Source organism: Adiantum capillus-veneris, chromosome 22, assembly GCF_014529385.1.
Source record: "Adiantum capillus-veneris isolate H3 chromosome 22, ASM1452938v2, whole genome shotgun sequence".
NCBI lineage: Eukaryota > Viridiplantae > Streptophyta > Polypodiopsida > Polypodiales > Pteridaceae > Adiantum > Adiantum capillus-veneris.
In genome coordinates this window covers 134,486,528-134,511,367 of record NC_140952.1, presented here as the reverse complement: position 1 = coordinate 134,511,367, position 24,840 = coordinate 134,486,528, and the positions used below count along the sequence as shown (strand labels likewise).

The 24,840-nt window shown below is 43.5% G+C and overlaps 3 protein-coding genes across 6 annotated transcripts in view; all 3 read left to right on the top strand.

Annotated features, from left to right (window-relative positions):
- The window catches only part of LOC147430264 (LRR receptor kinase SERK2-like), a 77,549-nt gene extending 66,525 nt beyond the window's left edge, over nucleotides 1-11,024 (top strand). For all 4 annotated transcript variants that reach the window (XM_086494753.1, XM_086494756.1, XM_086494755.1 and 1 more), the window contains 3 exons: nucleotides 9,185-9,526; nucleotides 9,605-9,999; nucleotides 10,134-11,024. In XM_086494753.1, the coding sequence (XP_086350879.1) occupies nucleotides 9,185-9,526; nucleotides 9,605-9,999; nucleotides 10,134-10,448 (1,052 nt within the window). In that variant the 3' untranslated portion in view covers nucleotides 10,449-11,024. The remainder of the gene's footprint in view (nucleotides 1-9,184; nucleotides 9,527-9,604; nucleotides 10,000-10,133) is intronic.
- LOC147430265 (uncharacterized) lies at nucleotides 3,403-5,882 on the top strand. The gene is made up of 4 exons (XM_086494757.1): nucleotides 3,403-3,896; nucleotides 3,993-4,338; nucleotides 4,446-4,607; nucleotides 4,696-5,882. The coding sequence occupies exons 1-4, from the start codon at nucleotides 3,445-3,447 to the stop codon at nucleotides 4,975-4,977; spliced, it is 1,242 nt and encodes a 413-aa protein (XP_086350883.1). The 5' UTR covers nucleotides 3,403-3,444; the 3' UTR covers nucleotides 4,978-5,882.
- A 5,255-nt stretch (nucleotides 11,025-16,279) lies between the features above and the next one.
- LOC147430263 (L-type lectin-domain containing receptor kinase VIII.1-like) lies at nucleotides 16,280-21,073 on the top strand. Its single transcript, XM_086494752.1, has one exon. It carries the CDS (start codon nucleotides 18,154-18,156, stop codon nucleotides 19,912-19,914), a length of 1,761 nt encoding a protein of 586 aa, XP_086350878.1. The 5' UTR covers nucleotides 16,280-18,153; the 3' UTR covers nucleotides 19,915-21,073.
- The last annotated feature ends 3,767 nt before the right edge of the window (nucleotides 21,074-24,840 follow it).

Here is a 24,840-nt window from a genome sequence, read left to right as displayed (position 1 = left end):
TCCTAATCTACTGTGGGGTGGTGTTAAACACCATAACCTTGGTTTTACCAAGGTTGACAGACAAACCATTGTTGTGGGCAAACCTATGCAATGCATTCAAGTGATGTTGCATCCCCTCCGGAGAGTCGGAGATAAAGACAATATCATCAGCATATAACATTAGTGGAATCCATGTCCCTGCCAGTTGTGCCCCTCTATCACCATCTCTCTCAATATAGTCAGAAACTCCATCTACATACGTACCAAATAGAGTAGGAGAGAGTGGGCAGCCCTGCTTCACCCCAATAGTCGAGTGAACGAATGTACATTGTAGATAGCCCCTCTCGAGTGTGTACATGCCCCACTAATGACCTATATAATGCCATGATTCCCCAAATCAGCTCTGTGGGTATTCCCATCTCGTGCATTCTGCACATCAATCTAGCTCTGGGCACTGTGTCAAATGCTTTGCGGAAATCCACAAAGCTACAATAGAGCCGTCTCCTGTGTGATATGCCCTCCTCAATAATGGCTATGAGTGTCAGAATGTGGTCAAGAGTAGAGAAACCTATCTTGAACCCTACTTGCTCGGTTGCGCGTATGCCCTCCCTCTCTGCCCATCTACTCAGTTGCTGCTCGAGAATGGATGCGTACAACCATGACAATGTGTGTCCAATCATGATAATGCGATAGTTTTTGAGCTCCATAGCCTATAGGTTCTCTTGACTTGAAAATGGGTACAATAGTAAATAAGCTCCAAGTAGCAGGCAGGATGAACATCCCTGCAAGAAGCTCAGAGAGAGAGAGAGAGCGCGAAATGAAATGTTATATTAACGTCTTCAAAAGGCCAAAGTGACCTATGAGACCAGAAAGTTACAATGTGGTGGATCTGATACAAAGTCATAGTAACAAGATAGTAACAAGATGACAAAAATGAAATGGCAGAATGACGAAATAAAATACTATGGAATCCTAAACTGCTAGGTGTGAACTAAGCAGCTAGCTGGGATAGCTAGATCACAAGAGATCCAGCATCGGTTGCTGGCGGATCTCATCAATCTCCTCCATGGTCAGTGGTCTGACCCGGCGTCGTGCATGTCGGGCCAAAGTGATCCGAATCCTCTGATGCAGCCTCCGTTGATGCTGTGTAGTCCTCCGCAATCGTGGGCGTTTGGATCTCTCCAACTCAGTCCCTCGGTCGATCAGTGTGCCTCTGGTGTGAGGCGACTAGCTCGGCTGTGGTAGTAACTCCTTCGGGTGTCCAGTGGCAGCTCTAAAGAAGTCTGTGATGCGTCTCTAAGACTGGCTAGCCTCTCCTCTCATCAGGCTCTCTTTGTGTCTCGAGCAAAAACAAACCCAAGTATCTCTGATCCTCGTACCGCATGATTGGAGAATGGTCCAAAGCCCTCTCTCAACAAGCAATGGAAGCGGCCTCGTATCTCGTAGTAGACGGGGAGTGGCATGTGTAGTGCAACTCTATCTCAGGCTCGATGTCACACAGGGGGCATGTCCTGGCCTCTGTTGGTACTTCGCTGTATCTCCGAGTCTCGATCCGCAGCAGCTGGTGTGAAGATGTGCGTATCTGGCCAACAGCACATCGTATCCCATGAGACAAGTGGGTGTCCATGTATCTGGGCCTCGTCACAAAACCATCAACCGTAAGCTGGAGGAGGTGCTCTCTGTAGAAAGCCATCTTCGTGCCCAGCTTCTGTGCTGGCTGTATCCATGTCCTCTTGGTGTCTAGCTGAGTCAAGTCCTGGCGGATGAGCCTGGTGATCTAGGATTGTGTAAGAGTCAGAGAGGGTGCATCTAGTGAGTACTCGAAGGGAGGCAATCTGTCTATGCTGAACCCATGCGCCTGAAACCATGATGTCATTTCCCCATACCATAGTTGTTTCCGTACGTACGTCCGGCTGCCTTCCATACCGTACGGTACTTCCGTACGGAATCTGTACCTACCGTACGATTCCGTACGTGCATGGCTTTAAAAAAAAAATTCGGCCATCGGTTGCTTATCCGCCTGGTCGGACTCTTTGGGCGAGCCTTTTTATAAGCCAACCTATCTTATTACCACATTACAGAGTAGCAGAAGTTAGAACTCAGTCTCAAGAGTCTGCACAGTGTCTGCACAGAGACAAAGGAAGTGTGGAACGCCGCCGATAAGGTTCTCCCTCCCTCCCTCCCTTTGTGTTTGGAGTCAGCAAGCCTGAAGGAGGCACTCTAGAGTCTTGACCTCGCGAAAGATTGTAAGTTTTGTATTCAACTTTGAAGTTTGCGTTAATTGTGTTGCAGAGTTATCATGCCTCGTCGACCTAATCCTCTTTGGGCCGAGCACACCAATGTCCTGAGAGTTGTCAACACAGGAGGCCAAGCAGGTTCAGGGACTCGCACTTGGGTGTGCAAGTACTGCGGAGAGCAAATGACCAGTACAATTACCAGGGTTTTGAAGCACCTCATTGGTATTGGCACCACTGGACATTGTGGGGGTTGCGAGACTATCCCGCAAGCATTGAGGGATGCCTTGATTTTGGAGCATTTTCCTCCAGGATCTACTGCATCGTCACAGTCAGGGGGAGCACGTGCAGCACCAATAGCACCAGAGGATGCCTTGCAAGATGCATTACTTGGAGATATTGGCGGCTCTGCGTCTGCAGCGCCATCATTTGCAGCACTAGTAGAAAGAGAGCTCGTGTTTCACAGGCTGAGGATGAGGGTGCTAGTGCTTCAACAGCAAGTGCAGGTGGGGTTGAGGGTGTACGTGGCCCAAGGCAAACCACATTGCCATCACGTGTACACAGTGATTCATGGGTAAAAGAGCGACAGAAAGTTGCAGAGATGGAGATTGCGCGGACTCTCATAGAGTGCAACATTGCATTCAATGTGTTGAAGACTGATCAATGGAAGAGGATGGTGAGAGCTATTTCACAGGTTGGTGCTACAGATTCCTGGAATGGTCTTGACTACCAAAAGATGCGCACTACCATGCTTGACGACCAAAAAGAGATCATAGACCGAGCATTGACTCCAGTGAAGGTTGGGTGGCAACAATTTGGATGCACTATTCTTTCTGATGGGTGGAGTGACACGCGGAGGCGCCACATTATCAATATCCTTGTTTCCTCCTGCTTGGGCACATACTTCTTACAAGCCGTGGATGCAGGGAAAGCTGAAGAACGCATTTCTGTGGCGTTCATCTTCAAACATATTCGCCAGGCCATCAAGGAGGTTGGGGAGAAGAACGTCGTGCAGGTAGATGCTGATTCCTGACCATGTGGCATGCACATTTGAATTTTGCATACATTGTCCAACGTAATAATGTCCACACTTCATTTAATATCTTGTCATGACTCATTGTAGGTGGTCACTGATAATGCCTCCAATTGCAAGGCCATGGGGGATATGGTGTAGGCTGAGTTCAAGCACATTGTGTGGACACCATGCGCTGCACATTGCCTAGACCTTCTCATGGAGGACATAGGCAAACTTCCCTGGGTGCTGCCTACAGTGTCTGATGCGTCTAAGCTTACCACTTTTTTCCGCAAAAAACACCAGGCCTTGGCAATCTTCAGGAGCCACAGCATAGTAGACATGGTGCGTCCCTCGAAGACCAGATTTGCATACATGCATCTGGTGCTTCAGAGGCTGTTCAGATTGAGAGATCCACTGTTGCAGACAGTTGTGGATCCAAAGTGGAGATTGATGCACCACGCTCAGTCAGAGGCGACCAAGTACATTCAAAGAAAGGTTCTTGATGAGACCTTCTGGACACAGGTGCAGTCCTTGGCAGTGGCTCTACAGCCATTGTATGTACTACTACGGGTCACAGACACGGAGGGCTCTACACTTGGGTTGGTGTATCATCTGTTTATGCAGATGAAGACACACATTTCTGGATGTACCTCATTGACACAGGATCGGTAAGTACAAACTACAAAGTGCTCTAATGTCCTCATGTGACATGTCTATTTATAATTTTTCAAAACACATACTTACTGTGACTATTTTGTTTGCAGTCGTGATGATATTTTGGCTATTGTAGAGACTCGATGGCAGTTCATGCGTCGTCCCATCCATGGGATGGCTGCAGTTCTCCATCCTCTCTACAAGAGCCAAGAATTGTTTGAGGAGGCTTCATTGCTCACACTACGCTCTGAATATCTGAACATTATATACGATGAGGATGAGCAATTGATTCTGGATTCAGAGATGAGTAGCTACATGAACAGTTTAGGACCCACCTTTGTGCGGTCCGTAGCATTGAGAAAGGAAGCTACCAAGCTTCCTTTAACATGGTGGCAGAACTATGGACGCCAGGGCCTTCCCAAGTTGTGCCACCTTGCATTGCGCATCCTTTCTCAGGTGAATACTGAAGTCTAAATTATAATTTATATTTATGGCATGATGAATCTATATTGTCACACGTGACACTTGTGACCCATGAGTGTTCGCTATTTGAATTGCTGTAGGATTGCTCAGCTGGGGCATGCGAGCGCAACTGGAGTGCATACTCTCTTATTTACACGAAGATCCGCAATCGTCTTAGCACCAAGCAGTTAGAGAGATTGGTTTATTGCCGTGCTAACATGCGGTTTGTGCGCAGCTTTCATGCCTTGGGGACACCGAAGCAGGTGAGATTTACATGCACATTTATGAAAACAAGTCAATGATCAAAAGACAGTGTTGAATCATGGACTATGTTTTGTCTTGTCATTGTAGGTGGATCCCACAGAGTTGAAGATGGTGGCAGATCCTACTGCGGAGGAGGTCGATGCACGGATTAGAGATGAGCAGGAGGAGATCCTTCGAGAGTTGCACAGGGAGCTAGAGAGCGTGGATCGTCGGGTCACTAGATCTCGCTCTCGAGCTTACAGTATTCCTCTTCGCATTGCTGCTGCAGATCCAGAGGTTGCACACAGAGAGAGCATTCGCAGAGGAAAGTTACCCGTTCGGCCTGCTTGTAAACGAGCCAATCAGGCTGTTCGACTCATCCACACCTAGAGTTAAGAGGCTGATGATCCAGATGAGCGTGATGCACCCCTAGCATCTGTGCCAGAGGAGAGAGAGCCCGATTATGATGATGAGGGCAATGTCTTGACAGATGGAGACATGCTCTCTGAGTCTTCATCAGCCTCTAATGATGATTTTGAGTAGTAGTGATTGCCCAGTGCTTTGGGTCTTGGGACTTGGACATTTGTCATGACTCATTTATGCTTTTTATTTTGTTGCTTGAGCCACCCAGACTCTTCATTGAGTGACTATGTTATTTTTGTATCAGGATTCAGCATTCAGTTATGTACTTTTGACTTACACTATGCCATGTGGTCTAGACTCGATTCTAGCGGTTACTTAACTTGTGGGGTGATTTTAAGTGTTTTTGGAAAGTTGTGACTATGTTGAAGTATTGTGCAGTGTTTTTAAACTAGATAGGTTGTATATAAATTTGAAATTCTCTGTATTTTTAGCTTTTAAAAAATATACCACGAATTTTACGTACCTTATGGTCCAATCCATACGGTACAACGTACAGTACATACCGAACACGTACCGAATACTACGTACCTTACAACCTTGCCCCAGCATGCTATATCTCCCTGCATGGCTAAGTGTCGAGAGGACTCGAGTGCAAGGCGGGCATATCTGTCTCTTGGAAGTTCCCACATGTGGTGTATGAAGGAGACAGATCTGGTGAGCGCCTCAACCACTAGTGGGGGGGCAGCTAGCTCTGCTCGGACAATAGCACGTGGTACTGAAGCCTTGGCTCTAATGAGCTGCGAGATCATAGAGACCAGAGGCTTCTCCATGTCCCCCCATCCATCACTGCAGCTTGTCCTCCCGTGATGATCCAATGAAGGTCCCCAAATCTCAGCTCCATAAAGCAATGCAGAAGCCACCGGAGTGTCAAAGAGCCAGAGCTTCGTCCGAGGCTCCTGAAACTGAACATGTGAACACATCCTTTCCAATCTACCCAATGCTGCATGGGCTCTGGTCAATCTACATCAGCATATAACAATAGTGGAATCCATGTCCATGCCAGCTGTGCACCTCTATCACCATCTCTCTCAATGTAGTCAGAAACCTCATCCACATACGTACCAAATAGAGTAGGAGAGAGCGGGCAGCCCTGCTTCACCCAAATAGTGGAGTGAATCGGTGTGGATAGACCCTCTGAGGTGCGTACGTGCCCCACTACTGACCTGTATAATGCCATGACCCCCCCCAATGAGCTCTGTGGGTACTCCCATCTGCTGTAATTTGCGCATCAATCTAGCTCTGGGCACTGTGTCAAATGCTTTGCGGAAATCCACAAAGCTACAATAGATCTGTCTCCCACGCGATCTACCCTCCTCAATGATGGCTCTGAGTGTCAAGATATGGTCAAGAGTAGGAAAACCCCTCCTGAACCCTGCCTGCTCGGTTGCGCGTATCCCCTCCTTCTCTGCCCATCTACTCAGCTGCTGCTCAAGAATAGATGCGTACAACCGTGCCAATGTGTGTCCAATCATGATAGTGCGATAATTCCCAGGCTTCATAGGGTCTCCCGACTTGAAGATACGTACAATAGTAGATAGGCTCCAAGTATCAGGCAAGCCCTCACACATGGCATGGTTAAACATAACTGCTAGAAGCTCTGCTAGTAGATTTCTGGCATGCGTGAAATGCTCAGCCACTAAGCCATCACGATCGTATGCTCTCCCAGTCCTCATCTTGTGAGTGGCCTTCCTCACCATCTCCGCGGTGAAAAAAGCACATGTGTGTGGGCATGGATCGGGAGGGTCGGGAAGGGGGGGCTGCTCAGGAACTGTGACAGAGATGATGCGTACTGGCCCCAGTCCTCTGTAGAAGTGATGGCGGGGGGGTGCTCTTGAAAGAGCCGCCATGCCTCACGTGAGTCCTGACTCAAGAATATCTGATATAGATCCTGCTCTAGGCGAGCCAAAAATGCCCTCTTCTTCCGTTGCAATAGGCGTCGAAAGTCAATCTGTGACTGTGTGTGAGTGATGTCCCCCAAAAGCACCTCCCTCTGAAGTCTAGCTCTAGTGTCCTGGCATTCCTCATCATACCAACTGTTCTGGGGCATGCTCCCCGAGCGGCGTCTCTGCTCAGGCTGGGTATGTGGGTATGCCTCTACTGCTGCATCATGTAGTGTCTGTGTCTATATAGTATATAGTAGTAAGCTCCTCGAGAGGTCGCCCTGGCTCCTCTGTGCATAGGCGTCTGTAGATCCCATCTATGTATACAGACTCCGTCTCCCGTGTGAAGGTGTAGCGAGTAGGGGCTGCTGTCTGTAGCCCGTGTGCTACACTAAACTGAAAAGATATGGTCAACGACACAAGAGCATGATCCACTGCCCCACCAACAGGTCTGGGTCCGACCGTGAGATCCTGGATACTAGAGATGAGGCTCGGCTGTGCCATGACATGATCCACTGTGCTGGCTCCATGTCTGTGTGGAAAGCATGTAAAACCCCCCGAAGCGGGAAATCTCTGTAGGCCATTCAAGATGGCCAATCTATGTGCAGTCCCCTTGTCTATCAAGTGTCGTCCATACTCAGTGTGTTCTCCATCTTGTGATAGTCTGGATAGGCCTGTCTTTGCAGCATCTAGCTCTCTCAGCATCTCCTCTGAAGTATCATAAAATACTGTCTGATGATGGGCAGTCCTAGCATTGAAATCCCCTAGAATGATGATATCACCATCTCTAGAGAACTCCCATATGTCATCATCCAAAATAGAAAAGGGGGACTGTCCTGGGTGGTGCATACACTGACGTGCTCGGGGGGAAGTAGCAAATAGCAATGTAAAGATATCTGTCTGTCTCTGCTCTCAATCTCACCCACATGTACCTAGCTTGCTCATCTCTGCGGGCTATATATATCAATGGCTGCAACTCCTCCTTGAATAACACTGCCACTCCTCCTGATCCCCGCCCTCTGTGCTCTGATCGTGGCTCCTGTCTACAGGCAGTCTCCCATCTATATCCACTAATGTGAGGCATAGACTGCCCAGGGGCTTGATGTGTCTCAGAGTAGAAGAGGATGTCTCTTCCCGTGAAACTATCCTGAAAGGTGCCCACATCAAGTCGCATAGATCCATTACAATTCCAAGTGGCAACTTTGAGTGTGGTCCCATGGGTCTCGCACCGTCATGTGGAGCGCCGCTCTACAATCACCACCCGGCCATCTCTGTAGAAGGCTGTCTTTCCCTTCTCCCTTGCCGCTTGAATCTTTGGCATTACCTCTCTCATATGCGCAAGCTATGTGAGAGTGAGGTCATCTCCAAGGAATATGCCCGTTTTCTTTAGTGTAGGACGCTTCTTCAAGAAGTCCTTCTTTGCCTCCATGGATGGGAAACGGATGATTAAAGCTCTCCCTTTTGAAGTCTCCCCATTGCCTTGTCTTCTTCCCCACCCTCCATGCCTTTGTATGAGTAGCCTCACTACCCATCATGCGGAGAAGAGAGAGAGACGTTGCACGTGAACCGAGAGTCCCCTATCTGTTATAGCGCCTGTCTCAATACGAGAGAGGGAGATCATAAATCAGCTTGATTCGTCAAACAAAAACCTATCCGGATTTTCGACTCTGGCAAGCTCTCTACCTTTCCAGCTTCCAGCTTCGCCAACAATCCTTATGTGTGGTGTATCTGTGTAGTTTCCCCTCATATTTTATCAAAATCTTACATACATACTCAAATTGGTACACTCAATCATGGAAATGACACTCATAGTCATCTATATATATAATCACTTTTTTGTAGCTGGGCATTTATAGGCAGGCCTCGTAATTTCATCACTTGTTTTTTCTCCTGTTTGGAATGTGGTTTTGTGAATTTTGTGATTCATGGCTCCAAAAGCAAGTCCATTGAATTGCGCGGGGAGGCGACGAAGTTGAATGTCATGATGGGATTGAAGTGGTCAATGAAATGTCATAAAAATGATTCATGGTGGAACTAAAGTAATTCTTGGTTGCTTTCATCACACAAGAACAGATCCATGCTTTAAGTATGATAATCAGTTCGGTGCACATTTATTACACTCCTCTGTAGCAATTCTTGCACTTGCCTTCTACCATTCTTACTTGTATGCAGTTTAGTGGCAGCCTTTTCTTTCAAAGAAGAATTCTTGGAGCATTACTTATACGTTATAATTTTGCTGGTAAGATAATTTTTGTTGTACATTATGACCAACTCTATGATACTTGATTTTGCAGCTGAGGATGATTTAAAGATAGCATTTGGTCAGCTAAAGCGGTTTTCCTGGAGAGAGCTACAAAGAGCAACAGATGATTTTAGTGAGTCAAATGTTATAGGTCAAGGAGCATTTGCCAAAGTGTACAAAGGAGTTCTCAATGACAACTCAGAGATAGCAGTGAAGAGGTTATTGAGCATCAGTCCAGATATAGGAGAAGCAAGCTTCCTGCAAGAAGTCGAGATGATAAGTGTTGCTGTACATCGCAATCTCCTGCTTTTGCTGGGGTTTTGTATTACTCCATCTGAGAGGATTCTTGTGTATCCATTCATGCAAAACAAAAGTGTTGCATATCGCCTAAGAGGTGTTTATATTTTGACAATTTAACACTCAGCAGGTCATGGTTTCCTGCTTGATGCTCATTTTTCTTATTACTATCCAGACAGAAGGAATGGAGAACCAGCACTTGAGTGGAACACACGCAAAAGAATAGCTTTGGGAGCGGCTCGTGGGCTGGAGTATCTTCACCACCAGTGCAGCCGAAAAATTATTCATAGGGATGTAAAGGCTGCTAATGTCTTGCTGAATTCTGATTATGAAGCAGTAGTGGGAGACTTTGGCCTTGCCAAATTGGTGGATACGAGGAATACGCATGTGACAACGATGGTGCGTGGCACGATGGGGCACATAGCTCCCGAGTATCTCTCGACTGGAAAATCATCTGAGAAAACAGACGTATTTGGCTATGGGATTATGCTTCTAGAGTTTGTAACAGGGCAGAGGGCAATTGATTTGTCACGACTTCAGGAAGAAGATGATGTTTTGCTCTTGGATCATGTAATTTGGCTTTAACACTCAAATCTTTGTGGTTTGATTTGCTGAATGAATTTGGCATATGCATGTATGTCACTGCATGTAATCAATATGTGGAGATTTGTATTGTGGATAAAAGGTACTTGTTGGTGGTGCAGGTGAAAAAGCTACAGCATGAGAAGAGGTTGGACATGATTGTAGATCCTGAGCTGACAGATTATAACCCACAAGAGGTGGAGCAAATGATCCAGGTGGCGCTGCTTTGCGCACAGGGAAGTCCCGAAGATAGGCCGTCCATGGAGGAGGTGGTGAGGATGTTGAGTGGAGAAGGGTTAGCAGAAAGATGGGAGGAATGGCAACAGGTGGAAGTCATTCGGCGCCGAGAGTATGAAGCCATGCCCCATAGACTAGCAGAGTGGGTGGAGGATTCCACTGTTAATCAGGAAGCTATTCAGCTCTCTGCTGCAAGGTAGTGTGGACTTCTTCTTGCCATGAATAGCATGGGGGTTGTTGTGCTGCTGCTATGGCTTCCATCAGGAAGAAAAACCATCCAAAAGAACTCCATGTGCCATTCCAACCATTCTAAGAATATGTATTGTAGTTTCTCTGCTTTTGTAATTTATGGGCTTCAATTCTATTCAATTCTAGAGAGCCTTGCAATTCCCTCGAGAAGTGCCAAAGAGGTGAGGTACAAGTGTGATGCAGAGCCTGCATTGTTGCATACCTGGAGCCAATTCTCTTCAATCTCTGATTTTATTATAGAGAACCTGGCACTCACAAGAAATGTCAAATAGGTAAGGTGCAAGTGTAATGCAAAGCATGCATTATTGCATACCTGGGGCCAATCGAGAAGATGCACTGGATGCAAGCACCAAAGGACTCCATCATGGAAATCATTGTACTAGTCTTAGCTATTTGAAGTAGGCATGTAGCAACAGCCTGAAAGTCAGACAATTTTCCATTTTCCTAACCTTGACATCATCTCTACAAAAGTGGTTCAAATTCCATTTTTTTCTAAACTGGAAATAATTAAGCAGCTTTCCTTTCTACATTTTTCCTTAGTCACGTTGATTTGGAATGGGGTGCTTGAGCAAGAGCAAAGAAAGGTAATGTGAACCATGTATTTTGGTGGCAATGAAGTAATAAGCCTCGAGGAAACATAAAGGAATAATTAGCTGACTCTAACTGTAAAATGTTACTCCACAAATCTAACATTTGAGTCACTTTTTGAGAAAAAGCATATGGTGCTTGAATTCATGGTTTCTTTTTGCCGGGCATCTTGCGTATTTTTCCCCTTTTTCACAGGTGAATATTTGAAGGGTAACGGTGCACATAAAAAATCAACCATGCTTGAATTTAACGGCATTCTTGGTGCAGGACAATTATCAGATATTATGTGCTAAACATCACACTGCTAATCCCATGCTATGCATTCCAATACAGCAGAGAAGTGCTTATAGCGAGTGCCATGGGTTGATTGTTGGGGTAAAATATCAATTTGTACGATCCTATAGTTTTTCGTCGTGATTTATTGTCGTCATGAGCACTTTATTTTTCGTGCCAATTTTTTGATCCTTGAAACCCTCGTTGCATCTGCAAAGAAGATCATGCATGTAATGAAAGCTTGTTTCTTATGCATCTGGAGTTTATTTAGTGTGTTAAGAGACATCTTTTGCTTGCATTTGATGACTTAAAATGTTGTCAAATCTCAATGCATACCACAAAACAATGTTAATTCCTCAAAGCAAATTAGTTCCATCGGATTGCGTTGAATGTTGTGCAATTGTTTTCTCTTTCAATTGGTCTATACCTTCTCCCATTTTTTAAAGCCATCATATATCTTTTTATAAGGTACAATGAAGACATCTATATTAGCCAATTAAGTTTTTATTAAATCGCTCTAAATTGGCTAATTTGGTGTTGGGTGCTCATAGAATGGGTATGGTCAAGGAAAGTGTAATGAAACCCTCTTGTGTTTGTTTGCATATATATGATTTTTGGGTGAGCAATGTTTATTTGTGTTGTGCACAACTACTAATCGGCTTAAAGATTGGTTGAACAAATATCTACCTTGACTTTTAAGATATCGTACAAGGGTTTTGAAAAGCACGAATCATCAATTTGACACAAAAATAGTACCCAATACTATTGCTACATCCAATTATAAGGAACACTACCAGGATATTTCACTTTAGAGATGCCACACTCTCATATTTTGGATAAAGGTATTGTAGCTTCTCTATCACATGTGGATAACAAGTATGCAATGGCTTGACACTTTGGACATGATCTTGCATTGGCAAATCAATGAAAACATTGATTGGTTGCTTCATGTTTTTCAACATTTAAACAAATGTACCTTTTGAGCACGTACATGAAAACCAAGAGAGGAATTGCACTAACATAGTTCACAATGTGTAATTTTTTGATTCAATCCCATGCAAAGTAACATTAGGCAGTTTTTATTGCATTGCATTGCAACGACATTTAAAATTTCAAACAAACAAATTAATAGGTGTTAGTCAAACCACATCCTACAGACAAACTTCAAATACTACAACAAGAACATCTGAACGTTGATTGACACATGTTTAGAATCAAGAGGCAAATGCACATAAGAGATGTAGGCAAGAGATTTGCAAGTTATCTTTTATGCTAAGCAATGGTGCCTTGCCTACAACATTACTTCCTTAGTTCCATTTCAATGCCTATTATTTGAACAACTCTTCTTTGTAATCATCCACCCTATAGGCATGCCACTTCAACTTTGATGCCCCCCCTACCACCACGACCACCACCACCACCACCGAGGCTAAAAGCTTGAGGGACTGCTGGTTGCCATCAATCATTGGGTCATGTTACCACTTGAAAAAGCTCAAATGGAGCATTGAAGACCAATTCATGTTAGTGAGTTAGGAAAGAGGGATTTTAATACTAAAATTAATTTAAGAAAACATATTACCAAAAGCCATGTTAAAAATCCATTCTAGAAAGAATCTTTTGCTTGTTAGGAAAGAGGGGCAATAAATACATGGTCACATGTTAAATGAGGATTTTGTCAAGAAAGAGGAATTTGTTGATTCGTGATACATGATAGCTGAAGGAGTACGAGCGGAAGTGCGACGTGAGAGAGAGTGCGAGAAGAAGAGCACGACGATATGGTGAACTCGCTCTACTGTAATGTGTAGAGCATAGTGAGCACGACGATATGGTGAACTCGCTCTACTGTAATGTGTAGAGCATAGTGAGTTCTTATTAGGTTTTTACAAAAGAATATGTGTACATACCTGGCGGCCCGCCCACTTACCTTGGCGACCACATCTGGCTTAATACCCCAACAACCTCCCACTTAAAGTCCAATGTGGTACTTTAAGTGTGAGAGAAGCTACTATACAAGCTAATATACAAGAGATGTAGAGAAGTGATGTACTACCCTACACCAAACTGCTTGCGAAAATGCGCAAAGCTCTCTGAGGGAAGTCCTTTTGTAAGTAGATGAGCAGGATTTTTTGTGGTGTGAACTTTGACAAGCTGAAGTTGCTTATCCTCGAGCATTTCCCTGATGAAATGATACTTCACATCCACATGCTTTGTCTTTGAGTGATAAATTGGATTGCGAGCCAATTGTATAGCACTTTGACTATCACAATATAACACAGGCATCTCTTCTTTGATTCCCAAATCTGTTACTAGTCGATTAAGCCAAATTGATTCTTTGCATGCCTCTGATGTTGCAATATATTTAGCCTCTGTAGTAGACTGAGTAACACAATCTTGTAATCTAGAACGCCATGATACTGCTCCACCAGCCAATGTAAAGACATACCCTGACGTAGACCTTCGGTTGTCTAAGTCACCTGCATAATCTGAGTCTGTAAAACCCTTTACACTTAGCTCCTGACTCCCATAGCATATATGCATACTCTTTGTAGTTTTCAGGTATCTCAATATTCCTTTCACTGCCTCCCAATGTTTCTTGCCTGGGTTTGACATGTATCGACTTACTACTCCCACTGCAAATGCAATGTCTGGGCGAGTAGCAATCATTGCATACATCAAACTACCCACTACAGACGCATATGGAATCTTATCCATTTCAGCCTGTTCTTCCTCATACACATGACAATCTTGTTTGCTAAGTTTCACATATGGTGGCAATGGAACACTCAGTGCCTTTCCCTTCTCCATATTGAAACGTTGCAAAACCTTGTCAATATACTCTGTTTGAGATAACCAAATCAACTTCTTTGATCTGTCTCTCTCAATTGGCATACCAAGTATATGACTTGCCTCACCCATGTCTTTCATGTCAAACGATTTTGCCATCTTTGACTTCAAAGCTAAAATTTCTTCCAAGTGCTTGCCAACAATCAACATGTCATCCACATACAAAATAAGGATCAGCCAACTACCATCCTTAGCCTTCTTTGTATATAGACAGTGATCGAACTCACTACGTTTGTAGCCTTGAGAAAGCATAAACTTGTGGAATTTATGGTACCATGCCCTCGGTGATTGTTTTAAGCCATAAAGACTCTTTAACAACTGGCATACCCAATCTTCCTTGCCTTTCTCAACAAACCCTTCTGGCTGCTGCATGTAAATTTCCACATCTAAATCACCATGCAAGAACGCTGTCTTGACATCCATTTGGTGCAACACCAAATCTAATATGGCAACCAATGCAAGAAAGCATCTCAATGTGGTCATCTTGACCACCGGGGAGAAGACTTCATCAAAGTCAATGCCTTGTACTTTGGCTGACTATCATGAGCGGTGATCTTATACCTGTAAACCCATTTACAAGGTAGAGCCTTTTTGCCCTGTGGTAATTTAACTAGCTTCCATGTCTTGTTTTTATGCAGAGCTGTCATCTCTGACTGCATGGCCAATTGCCAATTCCAGGAGTCCTTCATTTGCACTGCTTCCTTGTAACATGAAGGCTCATTGCAATCAATCAACATGACAGAGTTCATATATGGAACAAACCTATCAGGAGGTCGCGTGACACGTCCAGATCTACGCACAATAGGTGGCTCAGGCTCAGCCACAACCTGTGGTTCCAATCTATCCTGTCCTTGCTTCTCTTGAGCCTTGGCATTTTGTCTTGCACGTGCAGGTCCATCTTCTTGGAAGACAACTCTTCTAATCTCCTCAACCCTCTCTGGTTTAGAATGATATTTGGATTCATTAAAGTGAACATCATTGCTGCGGACAACCTTTCTGGATTCGGGATCCCAAAGTCTGTACCCCATCTCACCAGAATTACCATAGCCTAGAAAGATGCACTTTCTACTCTTTGGCTCAAGTTTGTTCCTAAATTCCTTTGGAACGTGAGTATATGCCTCACAGCCAAAGACTCTGAGATGCTTGTATGAGGGCATTTTGCCTGACCATACCATCTCTGGCACTGAATCCTTCTGCAAAACCTTGCTAGGAGATCTATTTACAAGATGAACAGCTGTTGATACAGCTTCAGCCCAAAACCCATTTGACAGCTGTGCATTAGACAACATACTTCTGACCTTCTCTTGTATGGTCCTATTCATCCTCTCAGCAACACCATTTTGAGGAGGATTGTAAGAAGCAGTAAGTTCACGTTTTATACCTTTTGACTCACAAAAGTCCTGAAAGGCCTTTGAAACATACTCTCCACCATTGTCAGTGCGTAAGCATTTAAGCTTCTTGCCACTCTGATTCTCCACAAGTGTCACAAACGTTTTGAAAACACTAAACACTTCATCCTTGTGCTTGAGAAAGTAAACCCATACTTTCCTTGAGTAATCATCTATAAATGTCATAAAGTAAGAAGCTCCCCCTAGAGATAGGTTAGGAATAGGTCCACACAAATCACTATGAACAAGTGCCAACTGTGTATCTCTTCTACTGCTTCTATGCTTATGTGGCTGCTGTGTTTGCTTACCATACAGACAATGTTCACAGAATTCAAAATCATTAAATGAAAAGCCAGGCAAATAACCAGAACGAGACAAGATTTCCATTCTCTTCTTGGACATATGTCCTAACCGGCTATGCCACAAAGAAACGTTCGGCTGCTCGGTTACATTGATTACATTTTTAGAGACATTTGATACATAAATCATGTAAAGTCCTCCAGACTTTACTCCATGTGCTACTGTCATAGAACCCTTGGATATCTTCCACATGTTCTGTCCAAAAGTGGTGACGTAACTAGCATCATCAAGTAAACTTGTGTTGATCAAGCTCTTTGTAATTGCGGGAACATGTCTCACATTCTTCAGCGTGAAAGAAGAGCCATTCTGAAACTTCAATTGAACATCTCCAACACCTACGATCTCACATGTCTGCCCATTGCCTAGCCGAACATGATCTTTAGTGGTCACATAAGAGGTAAACCACTCTTTGTTTGGAGACACATGAAGTGATGCCCCTGAGTCTATAATCCAGTCACTCAATGCATTTTCATCAGATGCTATAAGAAGAGCTGAGTCCATTGTATTCTTCAAGAAGTAGATGTCTCCTGACACTAAACTGTCATCCTCTGCAACAGTGTTTGTCACATTTATTTTTTGAATCTTCACTGAGGACTTGTTCTTCTCATCATGGTCTTCAGCTTTCTCTTTGTCTTTTTCTGCTTTCCATTCTCTACAGTTTCTTTTCATGTGACCCTTCTTGCCACAATGGTAGCATTCTATGTCACTCTTGCCTTTAGCACTGCGGGACTTGCTACGAGACTGATTCCTCTTTCCACCTTTGTACTTTTATTTGGTCCTTACCCTGACAACTAAGGCTGTTCCTTTTCCTTTGTCCATTGTCTTTCTATTGGTTTCTTCAGTAAGCAGACTTCCTTCTACACCTGCTATGTTCAAACCATCTAGAGGTGCATAATTACTCAAAGCTGTGCGAAAAGTGTCCCAACTTTCCGGCAATGTGATCATACGTTAATTGTCTCAACAGATTTTGTGTAATGTATAAATTTTTTACAAATTGTGCCCTGATGGGGAGGTTATGGTCTTAAATGTTTAATTAATTTTTTATAGAGAGATACCTACAACTTGAAATGACAACTCACACACGTGACTCTATGAGGTTGAACGTCCGCATCCCAACCGGATAAGGTAGGCCAACCCATCATATAGACTTGGGGAACAACCCCTAAGGGCTACATGTTACAGGAGTTGTCAAGGGGGTTTAAACACAAGACCTTGGACACATGTAACCCCTAAGGGCTACATGTTACAGGAGTTGGCAAGGGGGTTTAAACACAAGACCTTGGACACAAGAGGCTCTTGATCTATCAATTGAGCTAGCACTTGTTGACAATGGTCTCAAATTTTGGAGTTGTTCATTGGCTGGATATTTTATTTCTCCCTCTTGCCCACAACCCTTGGATACTAAAGGCTACTGGCTATGTTATGAACCTCGTGTGGGTTTTCTTGTCTGTCCCCAAGGAAAAAGCATTGACATGATATACCAAATTGGATCAGGGAAAAAGTAAACTTGGACAAAAACGCTACATTTTGAACAAGGGCCCACCTCCATGTCACAAATCAGGCGCGGTGCCTGTTCTTTGTGCCCGGGTTAAGTGCCGTTATCCCACCATTCCCACTCTTATTAAAATCCGGTGGGAGAGGGGTGGGAACCCTTGACACCCTCAACATTATTGCCTTCCCTAGTGTCAAATTGTCAATAGTCCCACGGACCATTAAAGTGAGACACAAAATGTCACACATTATACCAAAAGATGCTGTCAACGTTATGGGCAGGCAAGGACACCCAAGGAGTGAGGCAACATTTTGGGCATGATTTCCATCAAGTTGTCAACGCAACTGGAACATCAGGAAGCCATTTCAAAAGTGAACGGCGAAGGATTTTTCTGCATGTTTGCCAGGCAATGACAAAATTGTAACAATGCCATCTTTCAATGCCAGGATTTTTCTGCATGTTTGCCAGGCAATGACAAAATTGTAACAATGCGATCTTTCAATGCCATGTAAGAGCAATTAGTGCTTTGATGAAGGCCATGGATTTCTTCATCCCATCCTTATTACTATACCAGAGTCCTTACCTTTGTTTTAGTTCCAACAGCTTCATTCAATTCAGCAGCAGGAGCCACTCTCACATTCCTCTTGTTTCTGTTCTTGCCATCAATCCTCAGCAAAATGCAAAATCAGCAGGCTTATCCCATCACCATTAATGGGCACCCATCATATGGAACAATCTGCTGCTGTTCCTTCAATTAATCTGCCAATCAACCCAATCAGCAAGCTTGCTATGATTGCTTCCATTCGCCCGTTTGACCATGCCGCTGATGCGTCGGGCTTGGATGCATTCATTAGCTCCATTTCTGCAGCACCTAGTCCTGGCCCTTCCGCGATCCGTCCCTCAGCCCGCAGTACTCAAGGCATCGCAGTCACTGCATTGATAATGACCTTAATTTTAATCAGTCTGGTCATTGTTGGTGCGCTCCTCTCATGGCGGCTATGGAGGAGGCGCAAGAGCCGTCGTCGTATTATCAGCCGGTCAGTCATAAGAAGTTGGCTTGCACCTATGGGACCCTCTAAAAGAGGCTCACAGAGAAGATTAGCGCATCCAGATGACGAAATGGAACTGTCGTCGCACCATCTTGGGCTCCGCAAGTTCTCCTACAAGGAGCTCAAGCTAGCCACACAGAACTTTCACAACTCACAGCTCCTTGGATCAGGGGGATATGGATGTGTGTTTAAAGGGACCTTGCAAATTGACGAGCTTGACGGATCAAGCACGTTTGGATGCATCTGCTCGTGCAAATCTGATGAAAGAGTGGAGAATAATGCTTCGAGCAGGCATCAGATAGTGGCTGTAAAGCGCATTTCCATTGAAATGAAAGAAGCCTTCAGAGGCTTTAAAGCAGAGCTCACCATTATAAGCGATTTACGGCACCGCAATTTGGTCCGACTGCAAGGATGGGGAGAAGGCAAGGGCTGGCTTTTCCTTGTATATGACTACATGCCCAATGGGAGCTTAGACAGCCTTCTTTACGACGACCGCAAATGCGAAGCTCTCAACTGGGCAAGGCGATTCAATATCTGTCTGGGTTTGGGCTCTGCTTTACTTTATCTTCATGAGGAGGTTGATCAAGTTGTTCTGCATAGAGATATAAAGTCTAGCAATGTGCTCCTGGATGAGAATTTCAATGCAAAGCTTGGAGATTTCGGGCTTTCAAGGCTGCTGCAGCCATTGATGTCAGGGCATGATTCAATACTGGTGGCAGGCACCCAAGGGTACATGGCACTGGAGATCTTTCGGACCGGTAGGACAACGAAGCAATCCGACGTATTTGCGTTCGGAGCGGTGCTGGCGGAGCTTGCAACGGGGAGAAAGCCATTAGACAAGCGCGTGCAACAACATTACGAGGAAGCGGTGCGTCATGTGGATTGGATGTGGGATTTGCACAGTCAGGGCAAACTCATGGAGGCAGCAGATGAGAGGTTGGAAGGGAATTTCGACCCCATTCAAATGGGGATGGTGATGATCATAGCCTTAGCATGTTCTCATCCGGAACCGAAGCTGCGGCCCTGCATTCGAAATGCGCTGGATGCCATGCTTGGCACAAGCCCTCTTCCTTCCATACCACCTTGCAAGCCACCGCTGAGTACTGAGTTTAGCCCAACTTTCAACATATCACAAGGCTTTACAAGTACTACAAGTTTTGCTGGCAAAGATGACACCCATAGACAAGATTTGAGCAATGATAACAAGCCTGGGCAGGCTCCGCGCACATCCGGCGCTATGGTTGCGGCGCAGTCAGCAGATCATGCACCCAACACATCCCTCCCTGCATTGGTGAGTGCCTCAAGCGCTTCTTCATATCAGACTGCCAGGTTTTCTTCTATAGCTTTTGTTAGGAATCAGGTGTCAGGTCCTTCAAATCTTTATGTGAGGTTGAGAGGCCTCCTCTTGAGGAGCTTTAGCTAAGGCTTCTCAAATTGTAAGTAACGATGTTTGGGTTTTGTGTGAAAAGACCATTGCATGCATGCTTGTATATTTTCAATTATTTGATCAAACAAATGACAGGAGAGGCACACTGTAGACCAATAGCAAGATTAATACATTAGCAAGGGTATACAAATCAAGGTGCAAGCATTTGTATTTCTTGCCTTCTGCCTCGAGACTAACTCCCACGGTGTCTTGACTGAAGTGGCATCAATTTGATGTAAGCACCATCTTGATTCTTAATATTAACTTTACATGAATTACATGTAATGACGTGAGAAGTGTCCAAGATATGTGAACATTGCAAAAACTTTGCGTACTCCTTAGTCCCCATTATAGGGGGGGTAGTGGCGATAGCAATCCCATTAGAATGGAGTGAACAATATCTGTCCTCGCATGAGCTATGTGTAGACTGCATGGGACCTATGTAAATCATATTGTAGACTACACATTATGTTTTAAAATTTAGGAAGCTAGAGCACAAACACTAGATTTTCCTTTTTCTGGGTTCAAGCTTGGGTGTTGCTTATTCTTCACATCTTTTGCCTCTCCCTCTTGGGAAATGTAGGTCAATCTTATGCATTGATAGTGGGTCACTTATCTCCATGAAAAACTTTAGTGTCACTTTGAAGGGAGCAAACACATAGGACAACTAATTAGTTTGGCCCTTCCAAATTAGTTGCAAGGTTGGGGACGAGAGCTACGTAGAAGGTTATTTTGCGAGGTTGCCGATGAAGAACGCAATCACCATGAAAACACACACACACACACACACACACACACACACACACACACACAGAGAGAGAGAGAGAGAGAGAGAGAGAGAGAGAGAGAGAGAGAGAGCGGCAGATCCTTCTTCTCACTTGCAATGATTGAAATAGCTTTTATGCAGAGTACAGTGATGGTGATGGAGGTTCATATTTACCTTATACAAGTCGTGAATAGGAGTGACTCTCCGCTCGTATGTGGCATTCCCTTTTTATATATATAGTGAAGCACACTAAGGACATACAATTACATACTCATAGAGATTACTACATACATACAATCACATACCTACATACATAACCTACCGGCCCTTTTCATGCTTATTCAATTTAAAAAAAATATTATACCCTCGACCTATTTTATAAGATTTTGACTCAAGTGACCTAACAGTGACAAGACAAATGAAGAGTGAATACTATAATGATTAGCCACATATAGAAAGACTACTTGTGTTGATAGTTGAAATGATGCCTATTATCAATACCATGATTAATTAGGAAAATATGAGATTTTCTCCAATACTTACAAAAGCTTTTTCTTTTGTATGCACCTCTCATTACATCTTATTGTATGCCTATGTGAATATCCAAGTACACATATAACGAAGATATTTTTGCAATCAATAAAAGATTTTTTTTTTCACAAAGGCATCGAGGTAGTTATTTGAAAAGTCATGTACTAAACGAGGACTCTTTTTGGGGAAACAACCTAGAGCCGATACAAAGTGGTTTTAGTATCTTTTGTATTCACACAATTATTGTCTCATAGGTTGAAGGATAGGGATGTTGCTCACATTGGGTAGTTTGCCTCATGAGACACATCACTTACATTTCTTTGCACACACTCCCCCACAACCAAATTTCCCTCTCTACATGTAACCACCACTCTCTCTTATTTTAAGTTTAGGGAGGTAATTATGGGGGGCATGGCCTTGACTATGTGTGAGCACTCATGTTTCTCATATAATTTTATTGGCAAGAGTTGAGAGAAAGAGAGAGAAAATTGGGCGTTAGGTTTTTTTTTGGGGTAAAATGACTCCCTAATTTTGGAAAATTACCCCCTTTCTCTAAACACAAGCCACACTTTTCTTTTGTTTTGTTTTGGTCAAACCTGCTACATAAGGATATGCAAAGTCCTTGCAAAATCCATGAAATAATATATAAAATAGCAAATCCAACTGCACATACCTTGAGAACACACCCACACCCACACCCACCATGCCTTACATCTAAATGCACCCTTAGCTTACTTAAGCCGTGAAAACCCACCCTATCCTTTTTTTGAAATTCTACTCACTACTTAGATGAGTTGCACATCTGGCCGCGTGTAGAGCCACACCATTAACTTAAAACCCCCACTACCTCATGCATGTGGTAGTACCCCACCTTGTAGGCTTATATGCCCTCTACTACTTAGTGGTTTCTCTACTGCAATCCAGCTGCACCCTGCACATGAGGAGCCATGGCCTTAAAAGAAGTGTTCTTCTCTGACTTGGTTCAACATGAGGCGTACTACCTTAGACTAGTTGTGCATGACATTCAGACTCTACAATTCTCGGAGCAGCTGCTTGGACCTTATTCTTACATTCACGCCAAGTCGGTTATGGAGGGTACTACTCATGTGTTTTACTTTGCGCGCGCACACACACACCCGTGAAGTATTACATTTGCTTTATGCTTAGAATTGACATCAATAGCACATGGATCTCTTTTTTGACTCCCGTCCTCCACTGTTTAACACTCTCTATTGATGTTGGCTGTGATAATGGCATGTATAATAGAAGGGATCCTTATTCTATTCATTTAGCCTCTTCTCCTCCAAGTTTAGTCGTTTGCAAAATTCTCCTCTTTTGTGCCACTTAACCAACCATAATTCAAGAATTGTTAATTATGCTTTACTGTTTTTGGCATCTTTCCTTGTTTATTTGCTTTCTAGAGAGCTTATATTTGGTAACCTACACACACACACACACACACACACACACACACACACACACACACACACACACACACACACACACAGAAAATGGCTTGATAATTCCCCCACATCATGAGAAAGTTTATGGATTTTCATGGTAAGAGACTTCGCAATGATCCATGAAGTTGCTATCATACTTAGAATTTCTCTGTCACTAGTCCTTCACTGGAAATTGCTAAGAAACCTTTTGAGACTTACATTGATCCCTATATCCCCTCTAGGCTGTTGGAAGTCTACTTGGATGATGCAAATCACAAACCTTGGGCCCTTGTGGCACCTCTTAACTGAAGTTTATTGCTCACCTTACTTAATGACAGGAACAAGGAAGCTTTAAATTGCTCAACCATTATTGAGTCTTACTTCCTGGCTTGTCCCTTCACTATGAGAAGCTTTGAAACTTAAAGATGTAATGCTACTATCGGTTGTCTCCTTGGTGTAAAAGGGCTTATAAGCACCACGGGCAGAGACTCTAACTATACTACTCAGATCTGGAATGTCCACAAGCCTTTTATTAAGTATGGTTGTGACCACATTGTGGCATGATGTTTTTGTAAAGATTCCAACATCCTCTAGTCTAATCATGCTCTTTGGATGGTCATGCATAATCTGCTTACACCATGCCTTACATCTAAATGCACTCTTAGCTTACCTAAGCCATGAAACCCACCCTATCCTTTGTTTGAAACTCTACTCAAAATAGATGATTTGCACATTTGGCCGCGTGTAAAGCCCCATCATTAACTTAAAACCCCTACTACCTCATGCATGTAGCAGTACCCACCTTCGCAGGCTCATATGCCCCTCACTACTCAATGGTTTCTCTACTGCAATCAGGCTCCACCTCAACTACACCCTGCACATGAGGAGCCATGTCCTTAAAAAAAGTGTTCTTCTTTGACTTGATGCAACATGAGGCATACTACCTTAGAGTAGTTCTGCATGACATTCAGAATCTACAATTCTCGGAGCAGCTGCTTGGGCCTTTTTCTTACATTCACGCCAAGTTGGCTATGGAAGGTACTACTCATGTGTTTTACTTTGCACACTCACACACACACACACCCTTGAAGGATTACATTTGCTTTATGCTTAGAATTGATATCAATAACACGTGGATCTCTTTTTTAACACCTGTCTTCCACTGTCTCTTTTGATGTTGGCTATGATGCTGGCATGCATAATAGAGGGATCCTTATTCTATCCATTTAGCCTCTTCTCCTTCCAAGTTTGGTCGTCTGCAAAATTATCCTCTTTTGTACCACTTAACCAACCATAATTCAAGAATTGTTGATTATGCTTTATTGTTTTTGGCATCTTCCCTTGTTTATTTGTTTTCTAGAGAGCTTCTATTTGGTAACACACACACACACACACACACACACACACACACACACACACAACATGAAAAACTCATAGAGAGAATTGCTACACATACAACAAAGGTAGAGGAGAGAGTAGAGAAGAAGAGAGACATGGAGCATTGGGTACAATCTTCCCCCACACAATAGTGGGCATTTTCCTCTTGCACATATTTATTTACAGATAGTACGTCAATGCTTAAAATGATTACAACCATCCACTTGGGTATAAGAATAACCATTGCTCATAAATTAAATACCATTACATAACTCTCCATTAAGGAAGCAATTGCGCTCAATTGCTATGTTAGTAATCTACAAGTCATCACTTATCAAAAATAGTGGTGGTTAACATTACTCATTAAAAAACATCAAAATAAAAGATTACAAGCATAAAAATATTAATTTTTCTTATCCCTTCAATCATCCACATACTGAATATTCTAGCATCCCTTACCACCAAAAATAAGTAGTATGTCATATCCAAATGTATTAGGATACAGCTGGTAACACTCATCATTCAATAATCAAGATTTGTCAATACCAAGTCCAAATCCATAAACAATGTCATCATCATTATCATGAACAAAATCCAAATCCAATATCAATATAATTCCGAATCAATTCCATTATATACCCAGGTTGACAAAATCACACTAATAGTAGTGGTGGGGCCAACCACTATAATATGATTTTGTAATCGCTTTTGTCTACATTGGCAAATCAATGCCCATTGGACGTTCTTCATAAGCCAAAAAATCTATGATTATACTTTCTAAATTGACGGGTCTACATTTATGGTCAT